Genomic DNA, 27855 nt, shown 5'->3' with positions numbered 1-27855 from the left:
GGAGAAGCCAGTGGCTGTCAAGATTTTCAAGCCAAAATTGGAAGTGTATTTCCCGCCAAGAGAAAATCAGTGAAACGCATGACGTTTGAGCGTTTAGTCCGCCGCTCCTCCCCATCGGCGGTGGCCTCCCAACCCTCAGAACCCTAGTGCAGCAAAAAATCAAGAAGATCGAGGACCCAATAATCTCAGAGAAGCCAAACAATTGTAGTGCATATAAATAATTCCATGTGTAGGTTTCGCTTTGATTTACTTCTTCTTTATCCATTTACTGTGATCCAAAAAATGCACGCACCAATAATTTTCTTAGAGATTCAAACATCATCGTCCCATTTCTGAACCCTAAACTGAATGATTTTTCTCATTTCTATGAAGTTCATTTTGGTGTGACCTTCGTCCTGCATTTCTGACATTTCTGGCTTGGACTATTGTGCTAGATTTGAGCAAAGTGTCTGAAATGGCTTAAGTACGTATCTGGGGGATTATCCTTTTGGTGCTAGCTGGCTATACTAAGCTACAAGAGGGCAATGTGAGAGTCGTGCACAATATGGACACCCTCTTAATTACATTTCAGTTGCCTAAAACTTTCAGAAAGACGAGAGTATGTTGCTCGAGAGTTGACACTCATGCACAATATGGACACCCTCTTAATTACATTTCAGTTACCTTAATTAGAGGTGATTTTATTGTTGTATTCCACGATGTATAAAAATATTACATATATTTCATATTAATTCCATGCGCCTTATGACATAAGCTGACAAGAGTCATGCACCACCTGCATGTGTTCGCGTTTTCGAAGGCAACCCCTCTCTTTCAACAGAATTCGCAGCATGTTATCCACTGATAAGGTTCTTCGCTTTGCATCAAATTTAACGACGATTTCATGGTGCAAATATTGCTAGCGATCTCCGAGACCTCCATCTTAAACTTCCTTATGGGTATTGTTTGAGCTAAAATTAACATTTTTTCTGACAACACTCACAACAGCTGTTTTGAAAGAAATCATTCGGGTTAACTTTTGTGGCTCAAAATATATTATTATCAATAAATTTGAAATATATGATATCATATATTTCAAATTTATTGATAATATATATTTTAATAAAGTCTGTTTGGAGATTAAGTAATCTTAAGGTAAATCTTAATATTTATTGATTTACTATTAATTATCAAAATTTTGATGAGTAAAGATGAGTTGCTTGCTTACAAAGATTGTGCAAGATGCTGCAACTATTGGAAATCATTAATTGTTCACGTTGAAGGAATGATCGACGGCCGTGCTATACCTATTTTCTTCATCAACTTTTCTTCATGGGCGGGAGTTATAGTAGATTTCATTCGAAGCAACTATATATAAGAACACGAGCACCATTAACAAATATGGAGAAATTGAACATATTTTTAGTCTGAGGAGAACTCAAATACGTTAGAATCATGCTTTCCTTTTCATGTACACCTCGAATATCCTTAATTACTTGTAACCACAAAGTCTCTTCCAAATTCATTCTCAATTTTTTTTAAAAAAAGTCTCAAACTCTAGTATATCGCAACATCTTGAGGCTCCGTTCTAAGATCCTTGAGACATTCCTAATAACAAATTGGATTATAATTAGATAAAAATATCTCCATTAAGGTACAACCTTTATTAATTTGCATCTTAAATACCATTTTCATTGATCAAATATCCAACATATAAAAGAAAAATCATTAATTTTATATTAGTATATGTTGCTGCTTGCATTAATTATGCAAAAACTAGTTAAAACCTGCAAATTACATATATTGGGTAAGAGCATCTTTAGCTAAAAAGTAGCTAAAAAGTCATTTTGGCTAGCCACTTTAGAAATACGTCTGTATCAGTGCTCTCTATTTTAGCTAATTTTGAATTTATATTATTTTTTAAATGAAGACTAAATAGTTTAAATCTATTTATAAATTACATAAAATAACTCAAAAGGCATGTATTAAATTATAGAGAGCCTCATCTCGCTCTCTATATTTAGGAGCGAGATAGCTAAAAGTTATAATGGAGAGCCACTTAGGAGTCTGGTGCAGCTGCTAAAATAGATAAAAAGCTAAACATGCTCTCCAAAATAGATAAGGAGCAAAAATAGAGAGTCTGCTAAAGATGCTCTAATATATATATATATATATATATATATATATATATATATTTGCATATACTGATTAATTTTGGATAACAGTTGGTGTGTTAAAACCACTCACTAGCTTAACAGGAATGAGCACTGTAAATTTGAACAGAATTGACATGATAAACTAAAAAGGCATAAATATGAGAACTTTTTGAAAAATTTAATCGATTAGTATCCGGAGAAGAGCACTCTCTTCTTGTGATTGACCATTCTGGAGGGAACATACAATTTCTTTTCTCAACTGTTTTATCGTTTCCTCTCTCAATTGCTTCATAGCCTTTGTCTGAGCCATAACTTCCTCCAATGTAGTTATCATATTTCAACAATACAACCAAATCCTAGTCAACGTAACTAGAACTTGTTCTCCTAATAAATTAGAATCATGTTTATCTCTTCATAACCACGTGGTGTGGTGTGGTGGACGAGCGGCCTAGTCTGGAACCCCCAGGTCTAGCGTTCGATTCCCAGCTCCACCCCGTGGCCAGCAGATTTGAGGGGCCTGGGTTAGTTAAAACACCTAAGGTTCGTGCGTCTGCGGTGCGGTGATTAGTCTGCGGTGCGGTGATTAGTCTGGCAGTGCTGGGATACACCACATGGGTGGGTGTGTGGTAGTGGCAGCAAAATGTAAGTTTTGAAACTCCGTTCTAAAATTCTCAAGAGATTTTCTAATAACAAATTAGAGTGTTAGATAGAAGTCTCTCCTAAATTCATTCTCAAAACTTTTTTTTGAGAATCTCCAACTTTAGTATATCCAAACATCTTGAGGCAGCGAAACTTAAGCTTTGAAACTCCGTTTTAAGATTCATTCTCAAAACTTTTTTGAGAGTCTTCAACTCTGGTATATCTAAATATCTTGAGGCAGCGAAGCTTAGGTTTTGAAACTTCGTTCTAAGATCCTCGGGAGATTTTTTAATAACAAATTTGAGTATAGTTGGATAGAAATCTCTTCCAAATTCATTCTGAACACTTTTTTTTAGAGTCTCCAACTATGTCATATCCAAATATCTCGAGGCAATGAAGCTTAAGCTTTAAAACTCTGTTCTAAGATCATCGGGAGTTTTTCTAATAACAAATTGGAGTATAATTAGATAGAAATATCTCCCAAATTCATTTTCAACATTTTTTTTGAGAGTCTCCGACTCTGGTGTATCCAAACATCTTAAGTCAGCGAAACTTGCTTTGAAACTTTGTTCTAAGATTATAGAGATATTTCCTAATAACAAATTGGAGTATACTTAGATAGAAGTCTCTCCCAAATTCATTCTCAAAACTTTTTTTGAGTGTCTAACTCTGGTATATCCCAAACATCTTGAGGCAGCAAAGCTCAAGCTTTGAAACTTTGTTACAAGATTCTTAAGACATTTCTTAATAACAAATTGGAGTATAGTTTGGTAGAAATAGGCAATAGAAAAATTATATATATGATTATATCATGCACCTTTGCCTTTGAATTCTAAAAACTTGTTAATTATGCATGTCCAAATATCTTGAGACAACGAAACTCAAGCTATCATCGGGACATTTCCTAATAACAAATTGGAGTATAGTCAGATAGAAATATCTCTATTAAGTTATAACTATGAAATGCAATAGAAAAATTACATATATGATAATATCATGCACCTTTGTCTTTGAATTATAGAAAACTTGTTAATTATGCTCTCACAATATCTTAAGATTTTGTTTGCATCTTAAGCACCTTTTTCTTTGATCAAATACTTAGCCTATATATACAAAAGAAAAATATCATTAATTTTCTATTAGCATATATATTTTGTGTAATGTTATGAGAGTCTCGAGTTGAAATTAAATGGTATTAAGGAGTAACATTAGCAGTACTAAACAATCCATTTACATGATGATTTTGAGTAGTGTACACCACTAATAAAATTGAGTAGATTTTACAGCAAATATTTTGAACACGAACTGTTATGTTTTAAAGGGCTTTGTAGACTAGTACTGTGATGAGCTTGAAACATCTATGATTGATTAAAGTTCAAAGCTTATTAAAAAAAAAAAAAGAGAGAGACTTACGCCACCAAATGGTATTAGGCATTTGGATGGATGTTTTAAACAACAATTGTTGACGACCATATTCTACGTTTGTTTCTATACGAACAAAAAAAAAAAAAAACACTTGTCAACCAAAGTAGACGAAAAAATACGACTATGCCATTAAATGATAAAATTCTACCCGAGAGCAATCAAAACCAAATTAATCAAAGCATAGACAGAGCTAATTATTCCATTATTACTGGACCAATAGAATTGAAAAGGAAAAAGCTAGAACACAACATCAATCTTTACTTACCACTTTGATTGTTGAAATATACTCAAACCCAAAAACTTCTTCAGTCGCCTCCAAGTTTTCTTCACCGTCTTCTCCATTGTACACTTTTCTATAACTTTTCTTCACCGTCGTGATTGCTATTATAATAGAATCTCTTTGTTTTGTAAATCCGGCTAGCTGTAACTCCAGATGAACAAAAAGAATACTTCAGACCAAAAAAAGAATACTTCCAACGAACAAAAATAATACTTAAGACAAACAAAAAAACCACTGTCGAATTGCCAAAAAGCTCTTATCAACGCACCGAAAAGCTATTGTTAATTTTCAGAAAAGTTATTGTCATTCATTAGAAAAGTCACTATTTTTTTTCGATAACTATTGTCAACTAACTAACAGTAATTTCTTTGAAGAACGAGAGAAGATTTTCAGTTCATTAACAGTAACTTTTTTACTCATTGATAATAGATTTTTGCTCGTTGGTAGTACCTTTTCAATTAATAATATTAGTTTTTTGGTTGCAATAATATTTTCGTAAATAATAAAAGATAAAGTCCAGTGGCATTTTTGTAAACGTTAATATTTCTTACATTTTGGTGGCTTTATGTAGAAAAGGAGTAATAAGTTGCTATCGAAATGTAAAGAATACAAAAATATCATCTTTATACTTGTAATAAGTTGCAACCTTCAAAGGAGTGATTCAGTTCCAGCCTTAAGACTAGTATCTAACCAAGGTTGACTCTACAATTGTTTGATAGCTAGTGCCTGTCAGATGGTTTTTCTACCTTTGTTCGTCATCGACTTTTGGAAATAGAAAGCCTTGTTCATTCACTCACTTCCCTTGTGTTAGAGCGTGGGCAGCGTGACCAGAATGACTTGGAGTAATGTGTGGCAAAAAATATTGATCTTCAACCTTCTTTGGAGTACTTCCAATCAATATTATTCTCCTTTGCTTTTTCATTCAATAACGCTAACTTATTTTCAAGGTCGGGTGTTTTAGTAGATACCATCCCAAACAGCTCTTTACGTACTCCTCGGAGATCCTTACTTGCAGCCACAAAGTTTCTCCCAAATTCTTTCTCAAAAATTTTCTGGAGTCTTTAGCTCTGGAATATCCAAACATCTTGAGGCAGCGAAGCTCAAGCTTTGAAACTCCCCTCTAAGATCCTCGGGACATTTTCTTTGCCATCGGATTCTATAAAGCCTGTTAAATATGCTCTCACAACAAGCCCTTATGATCTCATTTGCATCAGCAACCCCCTTTTCTTTGATCAAGTACTCGGCCCGCATAAGAGCACACTCTTCTTGTGATTGACCTTTCCGGAGGGAAATTCTCAACTACTCCATATATTCCTCTCTCGGTTACTTCAGAAACTCCGTTCGAGCCACTACTTTCTCCAATGCAGTAGAAAGCAGTTTCCCACTTTGATGTGTTGAAATCTCCTCTTGACAAGCCCAAAAACTTCTTCATTCGCCTCCACGTTTTCTTCACCGTCTTCTCCATTGTTGGGATGGTCAGAAGAAAGTTGTCTGCTATGGTGGCTCGGAATGCGACGATATACTTATGCATTTACACCATAAGTTATCTAAAACATCTTTAATAAAAGAAGATATTTTTGTCATTAAAAATTCATCAAAAATAGTTAATACATAAAAAATTGTAAACAAAAGAAACGAAAAAGTAGTTCATTACGTTCATATACATAAAGCATAAAATATCATAGAGTTAATTAGATCTAAGTCCAAAACTCACAGCCCATATTAGATGCAGTCCGGATGAATTTTTTTATTAATCGCGGTCCTATGACTCAGCTGCCACATTGGATTTATTTCCTTTTTTATCTTGCTGACTCAACACCTAAATTTTGCATTCCGAACATACCCTTATTTAATATATTTTGCACAATAAACAGTAAAAGCCAATATATTAATGGGAATCCTAAATTATTGCAATCTTGTTAATGTAAAATTAGCGAATTTAATGTGTTGACTTTAATTTATATTATTATTTTCTTGATTGAATTCAAAAGATGAATCTATATATATTACGATATTATTCTTCCTTGATCTTGCCTATCACACATTGTCTTCTTCTTCTTCTTCTTCCTCCTTTTTTCTACCGAATCATCGTTTTTTCCCTCTTCTTGTTCCATGCATATCCTATTTCCAACACATACTTCTCATTTCTCTGTTTATTTCTAGCTTTTTCTTTCACATTAGTATTTTTTTTGTGGCTTCTCCCTTCTTTGATCATTTTTAGGTCTTACTAACATGACATCTTCAATTCGCAGCTACCTTTATTATAGATTTGGTAAGAAGTTTTTGCTTACCTTTAATATAGAATCGATTATGCATTTACACCATAAGTTATCTAAAACATCTTTAATAAAAGAAGATATTTTTGTCATTAAAAATTCATCAAAAATAGTTAATACATAAAAAATTGTAAACAAATTAAAGAAACGAAAAAGTAGTTCATTACGTTCATATACATAAAGCATAAAATATCATAAGGAGTTTAAATTTCAACTCCCTAAACAAAGTAATACATGATGATGATCTATAAATTAAGAAAAGTATTTATTATATATTTATATAAAAGAGAATTTAAAGTAATTGATTGATAATCATTGAGCAGTGTTCTAAAAATTCATCTAAGAGTCCGCCTAGGCATAAGCATGTCGCGTTTAAAATAATATTCAAAATATCAATTTTGTTTGCCACATACTTGAAAATGACTTTTTATTTGTAAGTACTCATAATATGCTCAACTTTTTACTATATTTTCAATCAATTATACTACTAAGTATAGTTTCTTATTTTAATTGCACTTCAATAATATGTTGTGTAATAAAACTAAATTAAAATAAACATCTGCCAGAGCACCCGCCTAATCTCCTATGCACTAGGCCCCTCACCGCTCACCTAGAGCCTAATGATTTTAGAACATTGTCGTTGAGTAATGCAAACGAGAGAAAAAGATAAAGAAACTCCTTGCTGCTCACTGCTAAGGCTTCAATATCATTCCCTAGTGGCACTGGCAATCTCTGCCAGTTAAGGTAAAAGATTTAACATAGTCTAGTTGACACTTCCTTCTAATGACGTCCAACATTTGATGGTCTACGAAAGCTCTAGAAGATTAGCTTATTAATAGAATGGATATTCTATTTGCTTTGAATATGTTATGTGAGAAGGTGTTTCTATTTCTTCAATCGAGAACTAGCCATATAGCAGCAGCTATCCAGTTTGCGATTGATTTCATATCTACTAGATCAATTTTGCAAGTTGTGGAAACTTCTACTGGAAGAGTGGTGGTGCGACAGTGATCTCGATGGTGTATGGCACAGCAAGTTGAATTAATTGCACTATGGTGCTCAAGGTCATCCGTATGGCTACATAATCTTATTACGCCATTCTAAAGCTTTTTAACGGACTATCTGTGATGGACATTTTGAATTTTTTTTTTTTTTGTTTTTTTTTTTTGTTTTAACCTTTAGCAAAGAGTAGTTTATGAAAGTCTATATCATGATTTCTTTATGAAAATTGGTGGTTATTTTGATTTTTTTTTTATCGAGTTTGTTGTAGTAGTGAGAGTTGTTTACAACATTTTCAAATGCATATGTTACTTAACTTGTCCAACTTGGTTTGAATGATGGAACACCTCTATAGTTTTCCAAGCAAATGTAGGAAACCTACGATTTTTTATCCATAAGGCTATGGGGAACCTCTAAGATGTTAGATACACCAATCTCCTAGGCAAACGATGGAAAGACCATGAATCGTCCTTAAGGACTTGTTTTCCTTGTTGGAAAATGAAATAACAATGGGTCACCTATTATTTTCATTGAGACTGACACTTCAAGATCCTAGATGTTTGAGAAAAGATGTGGCAATGATGTGAATTCAAACCGTTTCTAGATAAGAAGCCTACACTATCAAAAATTAAAAATAAAAATAATAATACAATAGCCTGTTATAGTACTAAAATGGAGATTAGGTACCTCATCGTCAACCATAATAGTGAAAGAGAATGTCATTCGAGCTACCATTAATTTGATGGAAGAAATAATTGTCATGCTCATGCTAATCTTAACCTTAGAGCTTGAGAGCTGCTTTAACCATAGACTACTCTTTGATTAATTCAACCTAAGCAGTTCAATTAGAACAAGGTCGTAATGGTTCTTAAAAAAATATCAATATTTTAAATGTAGACCAATTGTATCGCTAAATCACAATAGACCAACTTCTTATAGTTGTAGATTAATTCGAGATTATACATAGAGTTAGTCTAATTCTATATTGAACTTATCTACTTGATATATCGATAAATTAATATACTTTGTTTTTTTAGTTGAGAAGGTGTTCTATTTATGAATCTCAGCAAACAGTACAATAACGACTTGCCCAAAAGGCCGATAGAAGAAGCCATTACTTAGAGCACACTATTCTAACACACCCCACACAGAAACATACTACTCATCACACCCCCATCACACGCACATTTTTTAGTTAAGCCCAAAACAAGGAAATGTAGGACTCTGAAGAGGAAAAAAGTGTAATACCCCGGAAAATCCAAATTAAATTCCGTGGATTTTTAGAAATGATTTCACGATAGTAGGAGCGAGTACGAAGCTTGGAGAAGTTGTGGAATTAGTTCGAACGATTTTATTTTCGAAAACGAACGTTTTTAGGGGGTCAACAAAGTTGACTTTTTATACGTTCAAAATTTGGGAAAACTTCCTTCATGAAAGTTGTAGAGCTCGTCGATACGAGTTCGTGGACATGTGGAACGCAATATTTGGAGTTCGTATGAATAAGTTATGAATATTTGAAAATTGAGAATTTTCTATAAATACAAAAAATCAGATTTCCCAATAAGGAAACCCGAAAATTTCCAGATTTTTCTCCTCCTCGCTGCCTTGGCTTCACGGCGTCACCACGACTTCATCCGGCCACCTATGGCCATGAAATTGATATCAATCTCTTCGCCTTGAAACCAGCTTTCCATTCATATATGTCTTGCATCCTATCATTCACCATAGACAACGAATCGAAGCAAAGAAGGTCAGACCATTTTTCATGCATTTCTTCAAATTCCAGCCAACTCCGGCAAAGGTAGGAGGGGAGACCAACTGGGCTTTGTTCGCCTTGCCATGCTCTATAAACTCACCAAGTTTCACATCTCGATTCAACCCGAGGAAGACGAATTTCAGATTTAAGCGATTTTGGGCGATTTCGGCCTCTTTCTTCTTGAGGTAATTTTCGACCACTTCCGGTCATTTTTAGACTTCATGCTAGTTAGGAAAGTGGTTGGGCTTGATGAGATGAAGAGGAGCAGCCCGGCCCCGACACCATTGGCGGTGGTCGGCGGCGGCTCTGCCACTAACTCCGGCGGCCCTTTCCGGCCAACTCCGGGGGTCAAAAATATAGTTTCTGTGCATTTTTAGATTCTATATTTCAATACGATCATTTCGATATATTATACGCAATTTTCGGATATCGTATGATTTAGTTATGAATTTTACGATTTCGAACGATTTCGATTGTTCGATTAATGATCTGTGAAGATCGGACCGTCTGATGGACTTGTAGTTTTGATATGTTGATCGTATGACTGTCCCAATGACCTTGTGTGGTCATGGGCGAAGATCCGACCGTTGGATCTTCGTATAATTGCAAAACAGTGATTCGGGAGGCGATTCGTGAGAATCCGTCCGTCGGATTTTTATATAAGTTAGAATCCGACCGTTGGATTGTCGTTTAAGTATGTTTTGGAATTGTTAGCTAAATTCAAGTCACATTTGATTAGGTGATTGACGGTTTGAGTTGGTGGACGATTGTGGATCGTATTTTGAGCTGAATTGAAGACGCAGCGGGATTATCGAGGTGAGTAAACCTCACGTGGTTCATATTACGAACCCAATACATTTAATTACGTTATTTTATTGCAATCATATGAACTATAGTTGGTATTAATAGGCATTCCTGTGTGAATGTCTATATATATATTACTTACGTGAAATAATATGTATTGTTGGAGTTGTGTTGAGTTATTGTTGAGAAACAATATATTGTGAGAGGTATTGAGTTTATTGTTGAGAAACAATATATTGTGAGAGGTGTTGAGTTTTATTGTTGAGGAACAATAAATTGTTGTGATCTGTGGAGATCACTAGGTCACGAGGTGACCATGGCATCTATTAGTGAATCACGCTCTCGTACCGGGCTGGTGGTTATTAATAGTATTAAATCGTAATCACGTCTGTGGCCGGACGAGTGGTTACGTTCAGTTAGAGCTCTAGTCTGTCTGCCAAATGTGGAGTGACCTTATGAGTGAAATTGAGAGTAACTCATAAGTGTCAATATATATATGGTAACCTTATGAGGGAAATTGAGAGTAACTCATAAGGGTCTATATATATATATGAGTCTGTCTACCAAATGTTGGGAAATCTTATGAGCGAATTTGAGAGTAACTCATAAGTGTCTATATATATATATGAGAGTGAGTGATCTTATGAGCTAAATTGAGAGTAACTCATAAGTGTCTACATATATATATGAGAGTGAGTGATCTTATGAGCTAAATTGAGAGTAACTCATAAGTGTCTATATATATATATGAGAGTGAGAAAGTAACGTGGGTTTGTGGTAGTCTTGAAATCTAATAAATCAACAGTTCTTTCTTGTTTACTCATACTGGCTGTAAAAAGCTTACCGGGTTTTGTGTTGTTGCAACTCCCGGTACACTATTCAAATTGTGTAGCGGGTAATCCTACAGGACAGGAGAACCAGGACGGTGATCGCGCGGTTAGAGCAATTGTTAGAGTTTTACAACAATTGTAAGTTGTGAGGTGTGTTATGCTCATTTGAGCTTTATAATATATTGTGAGAGTGAATTGTAATAATGAACTCGAAGTTTCGAGATTTGGATTTTGTAATTGTAATTATTCAGGTTTCGGATTTGAATTTATCATTCAAAATCCGGGGCGTGACAAAAAGAATTAACAAAGCCCTATTTTCCTTATCAATCAAGGTTGAGAACGGTCGCACCAGCCCTTATTTCAAAGAAAAAAAAAAAGGGGGGGGGGGGGGGGGGAAAGACCTAGCATTTTTTTTTGTAAAAAAGGAAGCAGGCCGAAAACTAAAACAAAAAAGAAAACCCAAAAAACTAAGGAGACCCAAGCCCACACTAGGAAGGCCCAAATTCCAACTTGAGACCAAAATCCCCAACCTTGAGAAACCTTAGCTTGCACAGAACCTCAATCGATAGCAGCAAAGCCGCTACCACAACCTAGTCATCTACCGCAACCGCTCAGCAGATCCAAACCTTGCAGTAATCCAATGACAGCCCGAGATTCACCATGACGATGAAGATCGCCATCAACCTCGGGCCTGATAGGGCAAACGACTGCAATTGCGCCATCCCCCACAAGAAGGAAAAAAAATTGGGCTCTTGACCAAATTCCCAAATTCGGCCTAACAAATGCCCATTTACTCCACTATAAAGGATTAGTGTGCCCACTTACCCCATTTAAAGGTAAAAGACAAGTTTGACCTTCAAATAATTAAAAAGTCATTTGAGACTTCTTTGGACTCCGGTCACCGGCCGAAGGTCTCCAAAGAGGTCATCGAAGATCTTATAGATCACCAGAGACTTTTATTATCCCCCAGTAAAACAAATAATTTTTATTAGGGAGCAATAAAAGTATATTGAGTTTTATTGGGGGGCAACAAAATTTTATTAAATATTATTAGGGGCAATTAAACCGGACGCAGGACTCTGGTCACCGGATGTCCTCAAAAAGATCGTTGGAGATCTTATAGGTCACCGGAGAGATCGTTGGAGATCTTATAGGTCACCGGAGAGATCGTCGGAGACTTTTATTACCTCCAATAAAATCCAATAATTTTTTATTGGGGGGGGGGGGGGCAATGCAAGTTTATTGGGTGGCAATAAAACTGGACACGGGACTCTGATCATCGGTCGCAGGACTCCGATCACCTGTCACCGGTCGTCGGAGGTTTCCAAAGAGGTTGTCAGAGATCTTATAAGTCACAAGAGAGGTCACCGGAGACTTTGATTACCCCCAATAAAATCCAATAATTTTTATTATTGGGGGGCAATAAAACCGGACGCGGGGTTCTAGTCACCGAAGATCATCAAAGAGATCGTCGAAAATCTTATAGTTCACTGGAGTGATCGCCGAAGACTTTTATTACCCTCAATAAATTTTTATTGGAGGCAATAAAAGTTTATTGAGTATTATTGCGGGGCAATAAAATAGGACGCGAAACTCCGATCACTGGTCACAGGTCGTCGGAGATCTTATAGGTCACCGAAGAAATCGCCTGAGACTTTTATTACCTCTCAATAAAACCTAATATTTTTTTTGGGGGGGGGGGGGGGGGGGGGAAGGAGGATAAAAGTTTATTGAGTTTTATTGGGGGCCAATAAAACCGGATGCAGGACTCTGGTCACAGATTCGGAGGTCACCGGAGACTTTTATTACCACCTAATAAAACCAATATATTTTTTATTGAGGGGCAATAAAAGTTTATTGGGTATTATTTGGGAGCAATAAAACCGAACTCCAATCGCCAGTCCCCTGACTCCCACTGCCGGTGACGGGATTCAGGCGGCCGGTGAACGGAGTCCAGTGAAGTCTCCGATAACCTCTCTCTCTCTCTCTCTCTAGAGAGAGAGGAAAAAATTGTCCCAAAAATAAACAAAAAGCAATAAGAAAAAAGGGTATGAGGGCAAAAAATATGTAATTTATTAGGTAAGTGGGGTTAGTGTAACTCAAATTGGGTAAATGGACATTTTCCTTAAAAAACTAGGAATGGGCCACTACTTTAGGGACAAGCAAGAGAGAAGGTGTAGAGTCGTTAAACTCGAAAATCGATGGTCAGAAACCTGCAGGGAGAGAGAGCTAGGTTGGAAGAGAGCTTTCATCATGAATTTCTTTCCTTTGTTTGTATACAACAATTCTAATATTACTTGAACATATAAAGTTTAGAATGAGATTTATTCCCAATACATTAATATACCTTAAACAAACTTAAAATCCATAGTTGTGGAAACACTATTTTGACCAACAAATTATATCTCTTGTTACTGCTTATTCATTGTGGAAAGCCAGGAATGATATGATCTTCAAAAACTTATGGCACGTTTACTTACTTGGAATGAAAAATAATCATGAATCGGAGACAAGTGGAATGGGAGAAGAAAGGAATCGGTACGGTATTGATTCCGGAGGATTGATTCCTAAACCCATCTCCCCCCTTCGTAATCAAATTCCTGAGTATTCAGGAATCGATTCCTGATAAAGAGGTGGGACCTACACCCATTCCGATTCATTCATGTGTTAGTAAACGCAAAAATTCTTTTACCCGGAATCACTCCGATTCCTTTATATGTTAGTAAACGTAGGAATATTTTTACCCCGTAATCATTCTCTCCCATTCCAAGTAAGTAAACGTGCCCTTAGTCTTTGTCCTTTCAAAGGTGGTGCATGCTGCTGCCAGAACTTGGAGCAATTTTAAGTCTCTTCATACTAATCCACCAAAAAGACCCTCACAACTTGTTATTAAATGGATTCCTACAAAGCCTGGTAGTTTAAAAATAAATTTTGATGGTTCAGTTATCTTGAATTCAAGTGCACCTGCAGGATTGTTTTTCGAGATTCAAATGGTGAGCCTCTCTTAGTAGCCAGTAAATAAGGTTGGCCCTGAGGATGTGCTGATGCCAGAAGTTTTAGCATTACGAGCAGGTTTACAAGCAGCCTGCCTTCATGGGTTTAAAAATATTGAAGTTGAATGTGATTTTAAGTTGCTTCTAGACAGCATCAGATCCTCCACCTTGCAGAATTAAACATGTGCTATAAGATATTAAAAGCTCTTGCTAGACTAACTCAAGTGTCCTCATTCCGACATACTAAACGAGAAGCAAACTTCTTGGCTGATGCTATAGCCAAGACTGGACATTGTTCCCAAGCCCAGAGTTGGCTCCGTGCTCTTCCTCTCCCTACTAGCTAGGCCTTTTCTTTTAGATAGTACGCTTAAGTGTGGGATCATGTTATAGAGGTTTCATTTTGTACTTCCTTTTGTTTATCGAAAAATTTTTTTTTTAAAAAAATTAGGGTAAAAATCACAAATGGTACCTGAACTATACCTCAATCTTATCGATGGTACTTGAATTTTATTTTTTGTCACAACCAGTACCTGAACTATTCGGATTCTTTTGTAATGGTACCTAGAGCCACCTTCGGTCACTATTTCGACTAAAAACGGCATGTGAGGCGATCATAGTAATGATCTTTGGTGATTTCGAGGGCTGCGATCATAGTGATGATCTTTTTGGTAATAGATTTTCCTTGAACTTATTTTTTTTTTTTGCCGGAATAGTGACCGAATGTCGCTTTAGGTACCATTTAAAATGAAATTGAAAAGTTCGGGTACTGGTTGTGATCAAAATTGAAGTTCAGGTACCATCGATAAAATAGATGATAAGTTCATGTACCATTTGTGATAATAACCCAAAAAATTATAACAAACTCAATTGTGAGCCGACCCGACCCGACCCGACTCGACTAAGCATTGCATTCTAGGTGGGATACGAAATTGCAAATCAAAAACACAAACGTACCCTGCAAAGGATTGACCTCCCCGGGGGGAGGGTCCCACACCCACCTGATTCAAGCCACGTGTCATCAAGAGGCAAGAGCCAGTCTCGACCGCTCTAATCAAAGGCGGTTTTCAAGAGCCGATGGTTTACTACCCTCCAAAGCGCCTTATAAATACCAAACGCCCCTCACAAAACGCATCCTCTCCTCCCACAAATCCCCAGTTTCCCAAATCCACAAAACTCTAAGGACGACTTCATCCTCAAATCCTCCGCTTCAATCCCCAGAAATTCGATCCCTGCTGATCTGATTCCTTTGCTGGATTCGATTCGGTTCGGTTCGATCCCTGCTCAATTGGCTGCTTGCTTATGTAATTTTTCTTCCCTCAATTCGATATCTTTCGTCTTAAAATTTGAAATAGGGCTGGAGTTAGGGTTAGGGTTTGGATTGATTTTGGGGGTTTATCTTTGGGTTTATAAATCATTGTGATCGGGTAAAGATTCGTAATTTGTAAAATTGGGATCGGCCATGTTGATCAAAACCTGTTAATAATGCTCAATGTCTTTGTAAATTTGCTTAATTTCATTGCGATTTGCAGTATTTGAGAGGACTAGGTATCGGAAATTTGTCTCGGGCTGTCTGTTTGGGTTTCCATTTGAAACGATCATGATCGGACTCTGTTGTTATACTGCTTTTGAGTAGATAGAATGTATGGTTAGATCATTGTAAATGTTTATGATTTGTTGGCTGAGGTTTGAAAATCTATATCTGGGATTTCATGATCTCGATTATTTCTTTGAAATTCAGTTCAAGCCTCAATTGATTTGATGCTTGTCTATAACCTGTTATTGCTACAAATGGTGTGGAGTTGTTACTTATTGGTGCTGTGAACTAGATCATATCTGTATGCATGTATCCTTTATTAGGATGCTTTCGAGTAGAAGGGCTTTGTGTTGTTATGTCTTGGATCATATAAAATATTAAAATGTTGGGTAATTGGAACATAATTTTCAGCCTTTATTTTCTCAACAGCTCTTTTTATGCTCTTTGGAATTTCTTTGTAATATCAGTTCAAAGTTAAATCTGATACGATGCATGTATAGCACATGCAGTTCCTATGAATACTTGTATCTATGAATGAATAATTTAACTATTGGACTAAGGTGCTGTATGCATGACATGACTTCTGTTTTGTGGTACGACTGCAGGTCTCAAGACTCATTGGGGACCTTGACATGAGTAGTTGCCAGTTAATTATTTAATCAAGAATTCTATTCCTTCAAGTTCTACCTTGCTGTCCAATTGCTGCATTAGTTTCACATTTTGGAGCTTTTATAAGAGTGCATTGTGGTTTAAAGATTCAGTATTATCAGTTGCTAATGCAACTAGAGATTCAGAAGCCTCAGTAGGGAATTTATTTAGACCTTTTCCTTTTGGTAAGTGTACATTTAGTTGAATGATTCTCTCTTTCCTTACATATATTTTTAAAGCTTTTCATTTTGGAGCCTTTACTGTGACATATGTCTGGGTAAATGTACATGTGTCATGTTAGCATTAAAATGTGGTTAGAGTTATTATTCTGATTTGCACAGTTGGGGATTAAGCAGTAGGAACTCGATAAACCGGTCTTGGCAGCGTATTGTTCTTTTTAAGGACTTGATTTTGCTCAGTTTTTTTGGATACTGCTAGTGCGGTTGAATTTTATTTTTTTGTTGTTAGCTGTCTAGAGTTTAGTAGGCGTTTGTTTTCCTACTTTTTAAATTGAATTGGTACTGGATCAGAATTTTTAAATAGTGATTCAAACATGTTTTCATGTAAAATGGAGGGGGAGGAAGAGATGATATGATTGACTATTTTGCAATATAGAACGTTTTTGCACTATATTTATGTGTTTGGTGACCCAAAGGGATGTATACATTCAATATACATGCTTCCACTGTTTTATGTGATATGAAAAATAAGTTGTTTTCTGCAATCGCCCTCCCTATTGATTGGTACTTGTGTCCTTGTCCTAATAAATTCCACAGTAAATTAAACAGTTTATGCAAGATGGCTGGTGTGAAACGAAGAATAGATACTGGTTCAGATATTCGTGCTCTTTACAAAGAACTGGATGCTGTTTCATGCCCTATCTGCATGGACCATCCACATAATGCAGTTCTCCTCCTTTGCAGCTCGCATGACAAGGGTTGCAGATCTTACATTTGTGATACGAGTTACAGGCATTCAAATTGCCTGGACCGTTTTAAAAAGTTGAGGGAAAATAATACAAAGAGTCCAACTTTAGTCAGTTCTTTACCTACAAACCATCATGGCTCTCATAATAATTCTGATATGGCATCGGGAACAGATTTGAATGAAGCTAATGAAAGTCCTAACTTGATTGAAAGCAATGCTGTAATATCTGCCAATTCACCTGGACAGCCACAGGAACATGTTATTCAAGATCTAAATATGCCACTTCTGCCAGAAGAACTTTTGGGATTGGCTGATTCCGAGTCAGTTCAGGAAAGGGTTGAGCATAGTGAGTTGGATGTGGAGAATTCCTCAGAGTCAAACTTGAGCTTGAAATGTCCTTTGTGTCGAGGAGACATCCTTGGCTGGGAGGTTGTGGAAGATTGCAGAAAGTATCTTAATCTGAAGAAGCGAAGTTGTTCTCGTGAAGGATGCTCCTTTTCTGGTAACTACCAGGAGTTGCGTCGGCATGCTAGGAGAGTTCATCCCACTACTCGACCCTCAGACGTTGACCCATCTAGAGAGCGAGCCTGGAGACACCTTGAGCACCAGAGAGAATTTGGTGATGTAGTTAGTGCCATTCATTCAGCCATGCCAGGAGCTGTTGTGGTTGGGGATTATGTTATTGAAAATGGAGATAGGCTAGGGGGTGGAGGGGAAAGTGGTACTGGTGAAGCTAATGGCCCTTGGTGGACTACCATGTTTTTGTTTCAGATGATTGGTTCAGTTGATCGTGCTGGGGAACCGAGGGCAAGGGCAAGGGCTTGGACTAGACATCGGCGGTCAGCGGGAGCTTTATCCGAACGCCGGTTACTTTGGGGTGAGAATCTGTTGGGTCTTCAGGATGATGATGAAGATGATGAGGATGATGAGGAGGAGGACAATATTCTCATGCTGAATGACAGAGATGTATCTCCAATTCCCAGAAGGCGCCGGCGTTTGACAAGATCTAGGTCAGATGAAGATCGACCATGAGATATGCCGTGCAATCTGGTAAAATTTCCTGTTTCTTGACAGAAACTTGATATCTACTGGAATTCTGTATCAGATAGGTTTTGGCTGACCTAATGAATGTCTTCACATTGTTTTAGCAACCGCAGAAGCTGCCTTTCAGACAAGACCTGCTCCTTGGATCTACGGTTTGAAAACCCCATCAGCTCGGGTTTTGCATGAGTGTTGATATAATCATAAATGATTGTATGGACAATGGTAATGCAAGTGTATGGGTCTATCAAGTGCATGCTCTCTTCATTCTGCGGGGGATTCAGTTCATGTTCTCTACACAGCTCAGTTGTTCTCTTTCAAGTAGGTGATCAACCAAGTCGAGCTATGATTGTTTCAGTTTCACATGGAGATTGATGCTGTGTGCTGACTATGCTGGACTTGAAGGTCATTGTTAAGTGGTTGATTATTATTTCATCTTTTATGTTTATAATATATAGTCTATTAGGGATTTGATTTGCTTGTTTCAGAATGTAAAGATCATTGAATGTAGCAATAATTTGCATTTGAAGTATTGTGTAAAAAAGTTTCCTTATTGTTATTGCCTGTGTTCCTATTCCCCCTCTGTCTGTATATTTGTTTAAGCAAAAACAATGTCATCTGAGGATATGACAAGCAGAGCATCATCGCTCTCTGTTGAACAGTATCTACTAGAAGGCATCATTCTCTGGGATTTTGGTTGTTGTTAAAGTACTGTTTTTCTTTTTGGTGGAATTGGGTAGTGCTGAATTGCAGACTTATTCAAAGGCAGTTGCTGCAATACCTTCATTTATTTCTTACTCTATGCAATACATTTGTATACGCCAAAACTGACAGCAACTAATTTATTATGCTACGTAGCTGAGATCTATTCAAGGCATATCGACCATGAATGACCCCTACACCATGAATGACCGTTATAGCCTGTGTATGACTTGGGGTTTGGCATGTCAATTTGGTTTGGTAATCAATAGGTAGTGTTCTGTTGCCAAACATTCTCTAGCGTCTCTGCTTCACAGACTGAGAAATACAGGACGTGGATGAGACCACAACCATGAGCCCCAGCGACACATGAATGCGAAAATAGCGACAGGTTTGATGAGAGGAACTTATTCCTTCCCGGCAGTAGCATGGTCAGTGACACCTGACATTATCAAAATCTAAAGCTAAGTGGACGATGAAACACATCATTCTTCATGTTAAATGATTACCAGAAATCGCGTTTATTTGCTTTAATAATCAAGATTAGTGGGAGTTCCCTAATGAAGTAGCTGCCACATATAAATGAAATCTCTCCAAGTCTCTATAATCTCAATAAAGCCAGTGAATATGAAAGGGCAGAGAAGCACAGACACAGAGATAAGCTCAACAAACTAGACCTCTTGTTTAGATTTAACTCGAGAGTAAATAAAATATAGTTTGTGTGCATCTTACTAGAGCATATCTGCATATGATCTGTACTCAACCCCATGTGAGAGCAACAATAAGTCCTTGTTTGTGCTCACAAAGCATTAACACTTAACCAGCCCAGAAATGTCTCCTCCTCCACATGCTCAACCAACATGTGTATTCAATATTAGTTTAACTGAAACACAGTCACAGACACACTGAGGGTGTAAATATTTATAGGTGTATATGAGTGGAGAAGGAGGAGAGAGAATTGCCTGGAAATGCAGCTACATTGTTTTTAATTTTCAATTTTCAATTTCATTCTAAACTCTACCCAACTGGCCAAAAATAGTAAGGAATCTAATAACCAGTGATAATCCTTTTCTTCCCTTGTAACAGTTTTTATAAATTTCTGCATTTATAGTCTGTTAGGGAACATGGCACCCTCCAACCTCTTTCATTTTTTTAATCAAATTTCAGTGTTTCTTACAACTCTGTATTTATAATCCCTTATAATGTATTCATGTCCTCCTGCTTGGAAGTCTCTGTGCAGCATATTCTAGCTCACAGATCACTATGTTAATAGCCTCAAGCATTTGAACAAGTGAATATTCTTGCTGGTGCAATAATGCTTGTTTGAAAATTTGTTTAACCATTTCCAAAACCAACTTTTATAGAAAGGTAAAGTAGTATTTCTCAAACCCCTAGTAAATCTTGGACTGGTAAATCCTAGAAGGGGACCAATGGGAATATGGGATTGATGGACCATGGGGGATACAAGTGTATGGCTAAAAGAAAAGCCACAAGGGCTAAATACATCTTGGTTCTTACTTAAATCATATCTTTTTTTAATAAGCACCACATTGTCATCCTTATATATTTTCCCCATGTTACAAAGAATCACTTACCAATCTTCCTACTCACTGCTTAGTTGTCTCACCCATCTTCCTTAGATTCACTTCAAATTTTCATTTGTCTTCTTCTCCCAAAGGGTTTCAAAGACGAGACAGGAATCTTGAGCATCCAGACAGCTTAGATAGATCTCTCCGTGCTGTCCATTTGACCAAATAAGTCATCTGCTTCACACTCTTTACAATCACAGCATTATATAAGGGAGGCTCTAAACACAAGCCTAATCATGCAGGTAAAACAGTGTAAATTCATAGCCAAACAAATTCATTTCTTGCATTCCAATCAAAACTGATGTTCTCTGACTTATAATATAGCAGTTTCTTCGATGGCTTTCTAAAGTTACACAAGGACAAGCAAGAGAGGAGACTTCTGCTCCTACCAACAAGAAAAAAGAAATTAGTGGTAAGAGAAACTTGGTTTTCAATAACCCATTTTCCAATCATACTATAATTTTTTATTAATCTTTTTTGTTACTTCTTTCATTCCAGATCAAGAAGCTAAACAGAACTACATAATTGTCTTTAAGAGTGGGGGTGTTAGTGTCTATCGAAAAACAAAAGGATTTGAAGAAAGCAAACTCGCTCGTAAGAAGTTCAGGCCATTTGCCTTTCTTTGTAGAAAGGATATAGCACAGGCTTGCTTTCATAGTACTATTCATTTGAGGAGACTTGATAGCATAAATAGGAGGCAGCAAAAGCAGTGTTGGACTCGATCCATGAAGATGAAGAAAGAAGATATTGCTAGAGGTTTGGAAAATAGTAACAAGGTGGATGCAGCTAATGTAGGCAGCAAGGTTTTACCAGTAAGTGACTCGACGTTATCAACCTCTACTAACAAAAACCATGACCAATGTGGAGCATCAGAAAAGAAAGAAAGGATTAAGGGGGACAAGACTAAAACATTATCAAGAATGAAGGAGCTAATAAGATGGGCTGCTGCAGCAAAATCAGCTGGAAAGGGTGGAAAATACATTGGCCGAAAGGTATATAACCTCTAGATATAGTATTTACGTTTATATCTGACATCTTATGTTGGCATACCGTGAATCTGGATCACAAATTTAAAAAAAAAAGTTCATCTAATTAATACTTGACAAATATTGATATATAACAACAAAATAACATGTCATATTCTCTCGCAAGAGAAACTTCCTCTAGCTATATATTTACCAATCTGAAACATTATTTTCTAGTTTCTTGATTTTGGGCTTAAAAAGTGTTGTATCCATTCAGGTTCTGCAATTTCGCAATCGTGGAACTCTAAAACCAGTACCAGATGATGATCAGTTAAGCAATGACTCCCCAAAGATCAGCTTTAGATGGGAATTGGAAAGCTGCTCCACCACTTCCTCTGCCTACTCGGCAATTTCAGTAGCATCTTCATTGAAGAATGATCAAATTATGAACATTCAATCTTTGAATTCAACGAAGCTTCAGGACTCAGATCACTGGCAACCCAAGAATGGGAATTGGATCACCTCAGACTCAGACTGTACGTCATACTTCTTAATCACTATATATATCCTTCTTCTTCTTTTTTTCTTTAAAAACTTGCTAGACCTGCTTCCTTTAAACTAACCCTGAGATTATTTTTTTTCGGACAGTTGTTGTGCTAGAGCTATGAAATGAAGAAGGAAGGCCTAGAGTGTAGTTTTCAAAAGTTGCTTCAATCAAATGCTTAATGATTGTACCTTATATATAATGATTGAAGATGTTTAATTTTCTGAGAGTTTGAGACGGTAGATGTTTGAATGTAAAATCAAGGAAATGATTTATCAATGAAATTGGCCTAGATCAGTTTATATTCTAACCAAAGTAATCCATGCATCTAAGTGATGCAAGTTTTAAATTGGTGTCTTATTTGAGTGTCTTCATGGAATTATGAAAAACTTTACCTGTTATCTTCATTTGTTTTAAGGTACATACTTTGTTTTGAGTTGAAAAAGCAGATATATTACATGTGAATAGTTATATGGGATCTGGCTCCTCTGCAGTGCAGAGGGTGTGCAGTTACGTAAAGTTATGAAACCAAGTGATCTAATGGCTAAATCATAGCCACATCAGCTCATATCATTTTCAGGTCTTTTAATTTCATACGATCCCGTTCCAATGGTCAGCTGCTGACCATGGAATTTTTGCTCACTCACCGTCCGATTGAAATCGGACGGTTCACAGCTAAGTGATGAGAGAGGAGAAGAGAGTTGTAAACCGTCCGATTGAAATCGGACGGTGATTGAGCAAATGATCCCTGGTCAGTTGCTGACCAGGTGATCAGGACTGTAATTTCATAACATTTTCGTTGACTCCTTGAAGACAAGAAATGAGAAAGAACCAGTAGAGAACAAAGAACACAAATGCTAATAATTACCACAGAATTGTTTCATGAAATAGAACCCAATAAAATAATGGCAACCGCCTTAATTCTCATGCCATTTTGAAAGAGATGTTATGGCCAATCCACAGCCGTCACAACTCGATCATTACCATCTTCATGTCGAAATGATCAAAGTCCTAAATCTTCATAATATGGGTAACAGTAGCTATAAACCAATAAGCTTCAGGTAGATTTCTATCTCAAACCCTTCTAATAACTTTGAGATATAGTTTAACATTACATATAGTTTTACGGTTTTACCTGCATGCTTATTGGTTTGAGATAGAAATCTACCTGAAGCTTATTGGTTTATAGCTACTGTTACCCATATTATGAAGATTTAGGACTTTGATCATTTCGACATGAAATGACAGATGTAGTGATCATGAACATTTGAGCCAGACTGTACATCCGAGCTGCAAATGGCAGATTTTAGGGGAATTTGATTCTACACCCAAATTCACACACCCCTTTTAGAATAAACTCATCCATAAGAGTGTTTTAATATACACCCAAACCAATTAATTAGGTTTATTTAAAATAAAAAAACCTATTAAATAGGATAAATATTAAAACTCAATGTTGTTAAGAATTACTAAAGCTGCCACTATCAAATTCCTCATTCACCTATTAAATAGGATTAATAGTCAAAATCATCTAGCAAATATTATGGAGTTTGATTGACGTTATTGTTGGTATTACCTTCACTTTAGGTTTTTATCAGTACTTAATTTTAGGTGTTTACATTAATCTCATTATTATCATATAATGATGAATTTTTGGTATGTTTCTTCCTATATATAGAAGCTAGTGAATTCATTTGTCATTTTTTCTTTGGGTGGAAACCTTTCACAAAGTTGCATATGATTTCAAATGATGATTTCAAACGACCTATTCATGAGGTTTATTTCATCATTTTCTTATGGGTTAGAGAGTTTCTTTCAAATAGGTACATATATCATATTCGTAATTCAAATTACCTATTCATCAGATTTATTTAGTATAATATCTTTGTTAACCTCTTGATTTTGTGTAAAGCTTGAATTGGATGGATGTTTAGTAATTAGAAATTTCAATTTATGAATCTGGTACAAAACTTAGTTTCATTCCTTCAAAGTAGAATCGTTGTTTTTAACTACCAGATACTTAGATTGCTTTAATATGTAATACATATGATTTAGATGTTTGTTTTTGTAGTTTTAAATTATTTGTGTGACTCTATATCATAGGTTGTTTATTCCATAACCTATAGTATTGACAATTAATATACCTATAATTTAGATAATATATTTTGGATATATGTATGTAAATCCTAATACAGTTTTACCTTTGAAATAGATCTATGAAGGTAATTTGCAATTGTATAAGGAATCACAACATGCAGGGCACTAGTAGTTGGGAGATTTTTGAAGACTACATTGCAAAGTGCTAGTCGAGATGACAGATGAAGTGTTATAATGTTCTTTATATTAGGTTCGAAAATGTAAAGTTTATATTTCAATTGTAAAAACAAATTTAAAATTGTTTATTTCAATACTAGATGAACATCATTTACGGTTGTACTCATTGTCCCTATTTCAATAAATTTTTAGGTTTATTCCTTCAAAAAGAATGTGAACTTAAATTACCTTGATATTAGAAATAAATTTCTTAATATTGTAAAGTTCATTTTCAATTGTAAAACAATGAATGATAATAATGAGAATTTACTGTTCAAAGAGAGGCTAGTAGTGAGAATTTGGTTTCTTTGTTGTCAGGCTTAATAAGTGAGCGTATGTGTTAACAGTGAGGGTCACCTGTCTTTTGCTTGGAGGCTTGTGCCATCTAGATTTTTGGTATGAGACAGCATCTGATGTACGTGCCTTCTGGCCATGGATAAATAATGAAATTATCTATTTTCTAAAAAAAAAAATGTAACTGCAATCCAAACAAATCTAGAGACCCAAGACATTAACGAAATCTATAAGAAAGAGCAGACGATAAATCTTTTCCATAATATCCAGCAATGAAGGTAGGTAAAGAATCTCACCACCTAGCACCAACATTAGTAGCACCATAATAAGCAAGCGCATCTGCTACCATATTGCCTTCACATGAGTAATTAACTCTGAAATGGATTAGACAAGAGAAATACACACAATTATGATCCACACCACTAACAATCCCCATGGAATTAACTTAGGATTATTGAAGTAGTGCACCGCAAGATATGAGTCTGTTTCTAGCCATAAGTGAGTCCAACCCTTTCTCCAAGCAACTCCCAAGGCCTCTATTACTGCCAGTACCTCTGCATCAATAGCACTAAGAACCTCAACCTTATGTGCAAAGGCACCCCGAAACAATCCCTCATGGTCTCTAAAAACACCCCCAAAGCCTGCCGTTTCCGGATTACGAAACGAACCATCAATATTAACTTTTAACCAATTTACAGGGGGAGGATCCCAATGCACAGGAATGAACATGGAGCTCTCAAACTCAAGGGTGAGAGGCCAAGCACATTAAACATGTTCTACATTCTCGAAGTAGCAGTGCAAGAAACAAATTGAATGGATGCCGACTCCTTTGAAGAGACCAAAACAAGATGCTTAAACCTCACTGAGTCAAAAGATGCACCATCAAAACTAACTTTATTTCTTTCTGTCCATATGCACCACAAAGCAATACAAAAGACAAATCTGCAAAGTAGCTTTGTTGAATGGACCATCTCATTTATATGACCGGGGCTTATAAGCTCAAGTACTGAATTATTTTGCAGCAAGTTCACATTGAAAAAAAAAAACAGGCCATTCCCAAAAGTCATGAATTAAGTGACAATTAAAGAATAGATCGATGGTTCATTGTTTCCACATGCATGAGACAAAATATCCTCAGTAAGCTGTAAGCATCCTCTCATATATAACTTCCAAGCAACCAAGCTTCTACGTGGCTGCAAGGCTTTATGCCACACTAACTTACTCCAACCCACAATTGGATTTGGCAGTGATAAGACCATATACCTGTCTTGTTTATTGTAACACATCTTAAACCTTCAAATTAATTTCAATTTCATTTCACTAAAGTTAATCTATGTATCTAAATGTGGAGAAAGTCTTGCGTACGGCAGACGTAAAGTACACGTGGTACGGGCTGACCAATCAGACCCTTAGCAGGGGGGTATTTTGGGTATTTCACCTTTAAAAATCAGGGACATTTTCGGAATGAAGTAAAATTTTTGTGGGTTATGATTGGGCAGCCGCACCACGTGGCTGTGCGGCTGCCGTACGCAAGAATTTTTCCTAAATGTGATATATTGAAAGTAACTAAACAAATAAAATATACATACATAAAAAAGTGTTCATGAGATTCACTCACGAGAAAGATTGAATACACATTGTTTCATATCTACTTTTGACCACTCTCTCAATATTATAATTTTTTTCAATATAATAACTAATGGTTCAACATAGTACTTTAAAATTTATGCGTACATTATAAGATAACGTTAAAGAGGTCATCGTGAGACAAAAAATAATTTTTGTGGCCCTCTAAGGACAAATATGTAATAGTACTTAATGGTTGAATACATATAGTTTCATATCTATTTTTAACCTCTTCCTCGATGTTAGAATTTTATTTGTTATAAAGATTTCAGTCCTGATCACATGGTCAGCAACTGACCATGTGATCAGGATCGTAAAGATTTAGTGTGTAGTGATTCCACATCGCCCGAGGGAGAAGAGGTGATGTGCTTTATATGTGCAAACTCATCTCCTCATAGTAAGATGCGTTTTGGAGTGGCGCCCAAGAACAAAACCATGAGGATCACATCCAAAAATCGACAGAATCTTGCTATGCGGATTGGGTTGTTACAGAGTGCTTTAAGATTTATATAGTTTATATATGCATTACAAGATAGAAAAATTTTAAGGGCACGCCCCTAACTACTTAATACACATCCCTATTATATTATATATTAAATCAGATTTTATAGGTAGGTTAAATCTGTGTATTAGAAGAAGAAGAAAATAATCATATTATCCTTATATTATTCTATAATAGGAGCTCTTCTAATGAGAACCACTCAAATAAGGACTAGTTGAGGACTTTTGTGTTAGACCTACTTTTCGATCACATTTTTCGCAAATCAACCGTTAGATGTTTAGAAATTTATATGCAATTTTTCAGCCAATTGAAAATCGTTAAGACATTCATAATTGTGATTTATCAATTATGAACATAAACGGTTCATGCTTGACAGATTTGGTTCGTGCATTGATGTGTTCTAGTTCGGTACTTTAACGATTAGCAATTTAGAAGAAACTTTTCAGAAGTGATCTACTCATGTATACATAAACATCTAACGGTTGATTTGCCGTAATGTAATCGAAATGTGGGGCTTCCAAACCGTTGAGTAGAAAGTCATCAATTAGTACTCATTTTAGTGTTCCTCATTAGAAAGTCTCTCCCCATTTAATTACAGTTTATTTAAGAAAAAAATTAAATTAGATAGTTTCTAACTTTATTATTGTATTAAAATAGGGAGGTCATGTGTTTATCTAACTATTTATACATAATTACAGAATGAGAGACCTTCATGTTGAATTATTAGCTCTCAAACATGGTTTGCAATTGCTTCAAGGGAGTGACAAAAGTTGTGGTGGAGAGTGATTGTCTAGTAGCTATTCATATCGTTACTAATTAAGTGAGGGATCTTTCCTTGCTGAGCAACCTTGTGGTTGATATCAAAAAGTTGGTAAAGTCTTTCAATTCTATTGATTTGCTCCATGAAAATAGGAATACTGTTGCTCATAGGTTGGCAAATCACATATTTGAATCTTCTTTTCAGACTGAGTGGTTCAACTTTGCTCTAACTATTCTATCGAATGCCCTATTGTATGATCAAATTCATATCTGATGA

At 36.1% G+C, this 27855-nt stretch overlaps 2 protein-coding genes and 1 long non-coding RNA gene across 7 annotated transcripts; all 3 read left to right on the top strand.

Annotated features, from left to right (window-relative positions):
- The first annotated feature begins 9011 nt into the window (after window positions 1-9011).
- On the top strand, window positions 9012-11471 carry LOC133735725 (uncharacterized). The gene is made up of 3 exons (XR_009859238.1): window positions 9012-9695; window positions 10250-10326; window positions 11207-11471. It is a non-coding gene; the product is annotated as an uncharacterized LOC133735725 (long non-coding RNA).
- Window positions 11472-15259: 3788 nt separating this feature from the next.
- Window positions 15260-18864, top strand: LOC133735754 (uncharacterized). 4 transcript variants are annotated; one of them, XM_062163196.1, is made up of 4 exons: window positions 15260-15438; window positions 16277-16504; window positions 17108-18296; window positions 18395-18864. In XM_062163196.1, exon 3 carries the CDS (start codon window positions 17118-17120, stop codon window positions 18276-18278), a length of 1161 nt encoding a protein of 386 aa, XP_062019180.1. In that variant the 5' UTR covers window positions 15260-15438; window positions 16277-16504; window positions 17108-17117; the 3' UTR covers window positions 18279-18296; window positions 18395-18864. The 4 variants fall into 4 exon arrangements, with proteins under 4 accessions (XP_062019180.1, XP_062019179.1, XP_062019177.1 ...); XM_062163195.1 differs by having other exon boundaries at window positions 17096-18296; XM_062163193.1 differs by lacking the exons at window positions 15260-15438; window positions 16277-16504 and having other exon boundaries at window positions 16511-18296; window positions 18404-18864.
- A 1679-nt stretch (window positions 18865-20543) lies between these two features.
- Window positions 20544-22444, top strand: LOC133739177 (uncharacterized). Of its 2 annotated transcripts, none has more exons than XM_062166913.1 (5): window positions 20544-20817; window positions 20900-20987; window positions 21074-21567; window positions 21818-22076; window positions 22189-22444. In XM_062166913.1, the coding sequence occupies exons 1-5, from the start codon at window positions 20812-20814 to the stop codon at window positions 22206-22208; spliced, it is 867 nt and encodes a 288-aa protein (XP_062022897.1). In that variant the 5' UTR covers window positions 20544-20811; the 3' UTR covers window positions 22209-22444. The 2 variants fall into 2 exon arrangements, with proteins under 2 accessions (XP_062022897.1, XP_062022899.1); XM_062166915.1 differs by having other exon boundaries at window positions 20545-20817; window positions 20903-20987.
- Window positions 22445-27855: the final 5411 nt, after the last annotated feature.

The sequence above is a fragment of the Rosa rugosa genome, chromosome 3, assembly GCF_958449725.1.
Source record: "Rosa rugosa chromosome 3, drRosRugo1.1, whole genome shotgun sequence".
Classification (NCBI taxonomy): Eukaryota; Viridiplantae; Streptophyta; class Magnoliopsida; order Rosales; family Rosaceae; genus Rosa; species Rosa rugosa.
This window is presented reverse-complemented; position numbering and strand designations above follow the sequence as displayed.

What these genes read in the sequence shown, in the direction of transcription:
- LOC133735754 (XM_062163193.1), top strand. Translation starts at nt 16,977, where the DNA reads ATGTATACATTCAATATACATGCTTCCACTGTTTTATGTGATATGAAA.
- LOC133739177 (XM_062166913.1), top strand. An exon ending in CAAGAAAAAAGAAATTAGTG is followed by an intron (nt 20,988 to 21,073) that starts GTAAGAGAAACT and finishes CTTTCATTCCAG; the next exon opens with ATCAAGAAGCTAAACAGAAC. An exon ending in GATCACCTCAGACTCAGACT is followed by an intron (nt 22,077 to 22,188) that starts GTACGTCATACT and finishes TTTTTCGGACAG; the next exon opens with TTGTTGTGCTAGAGCTATGA.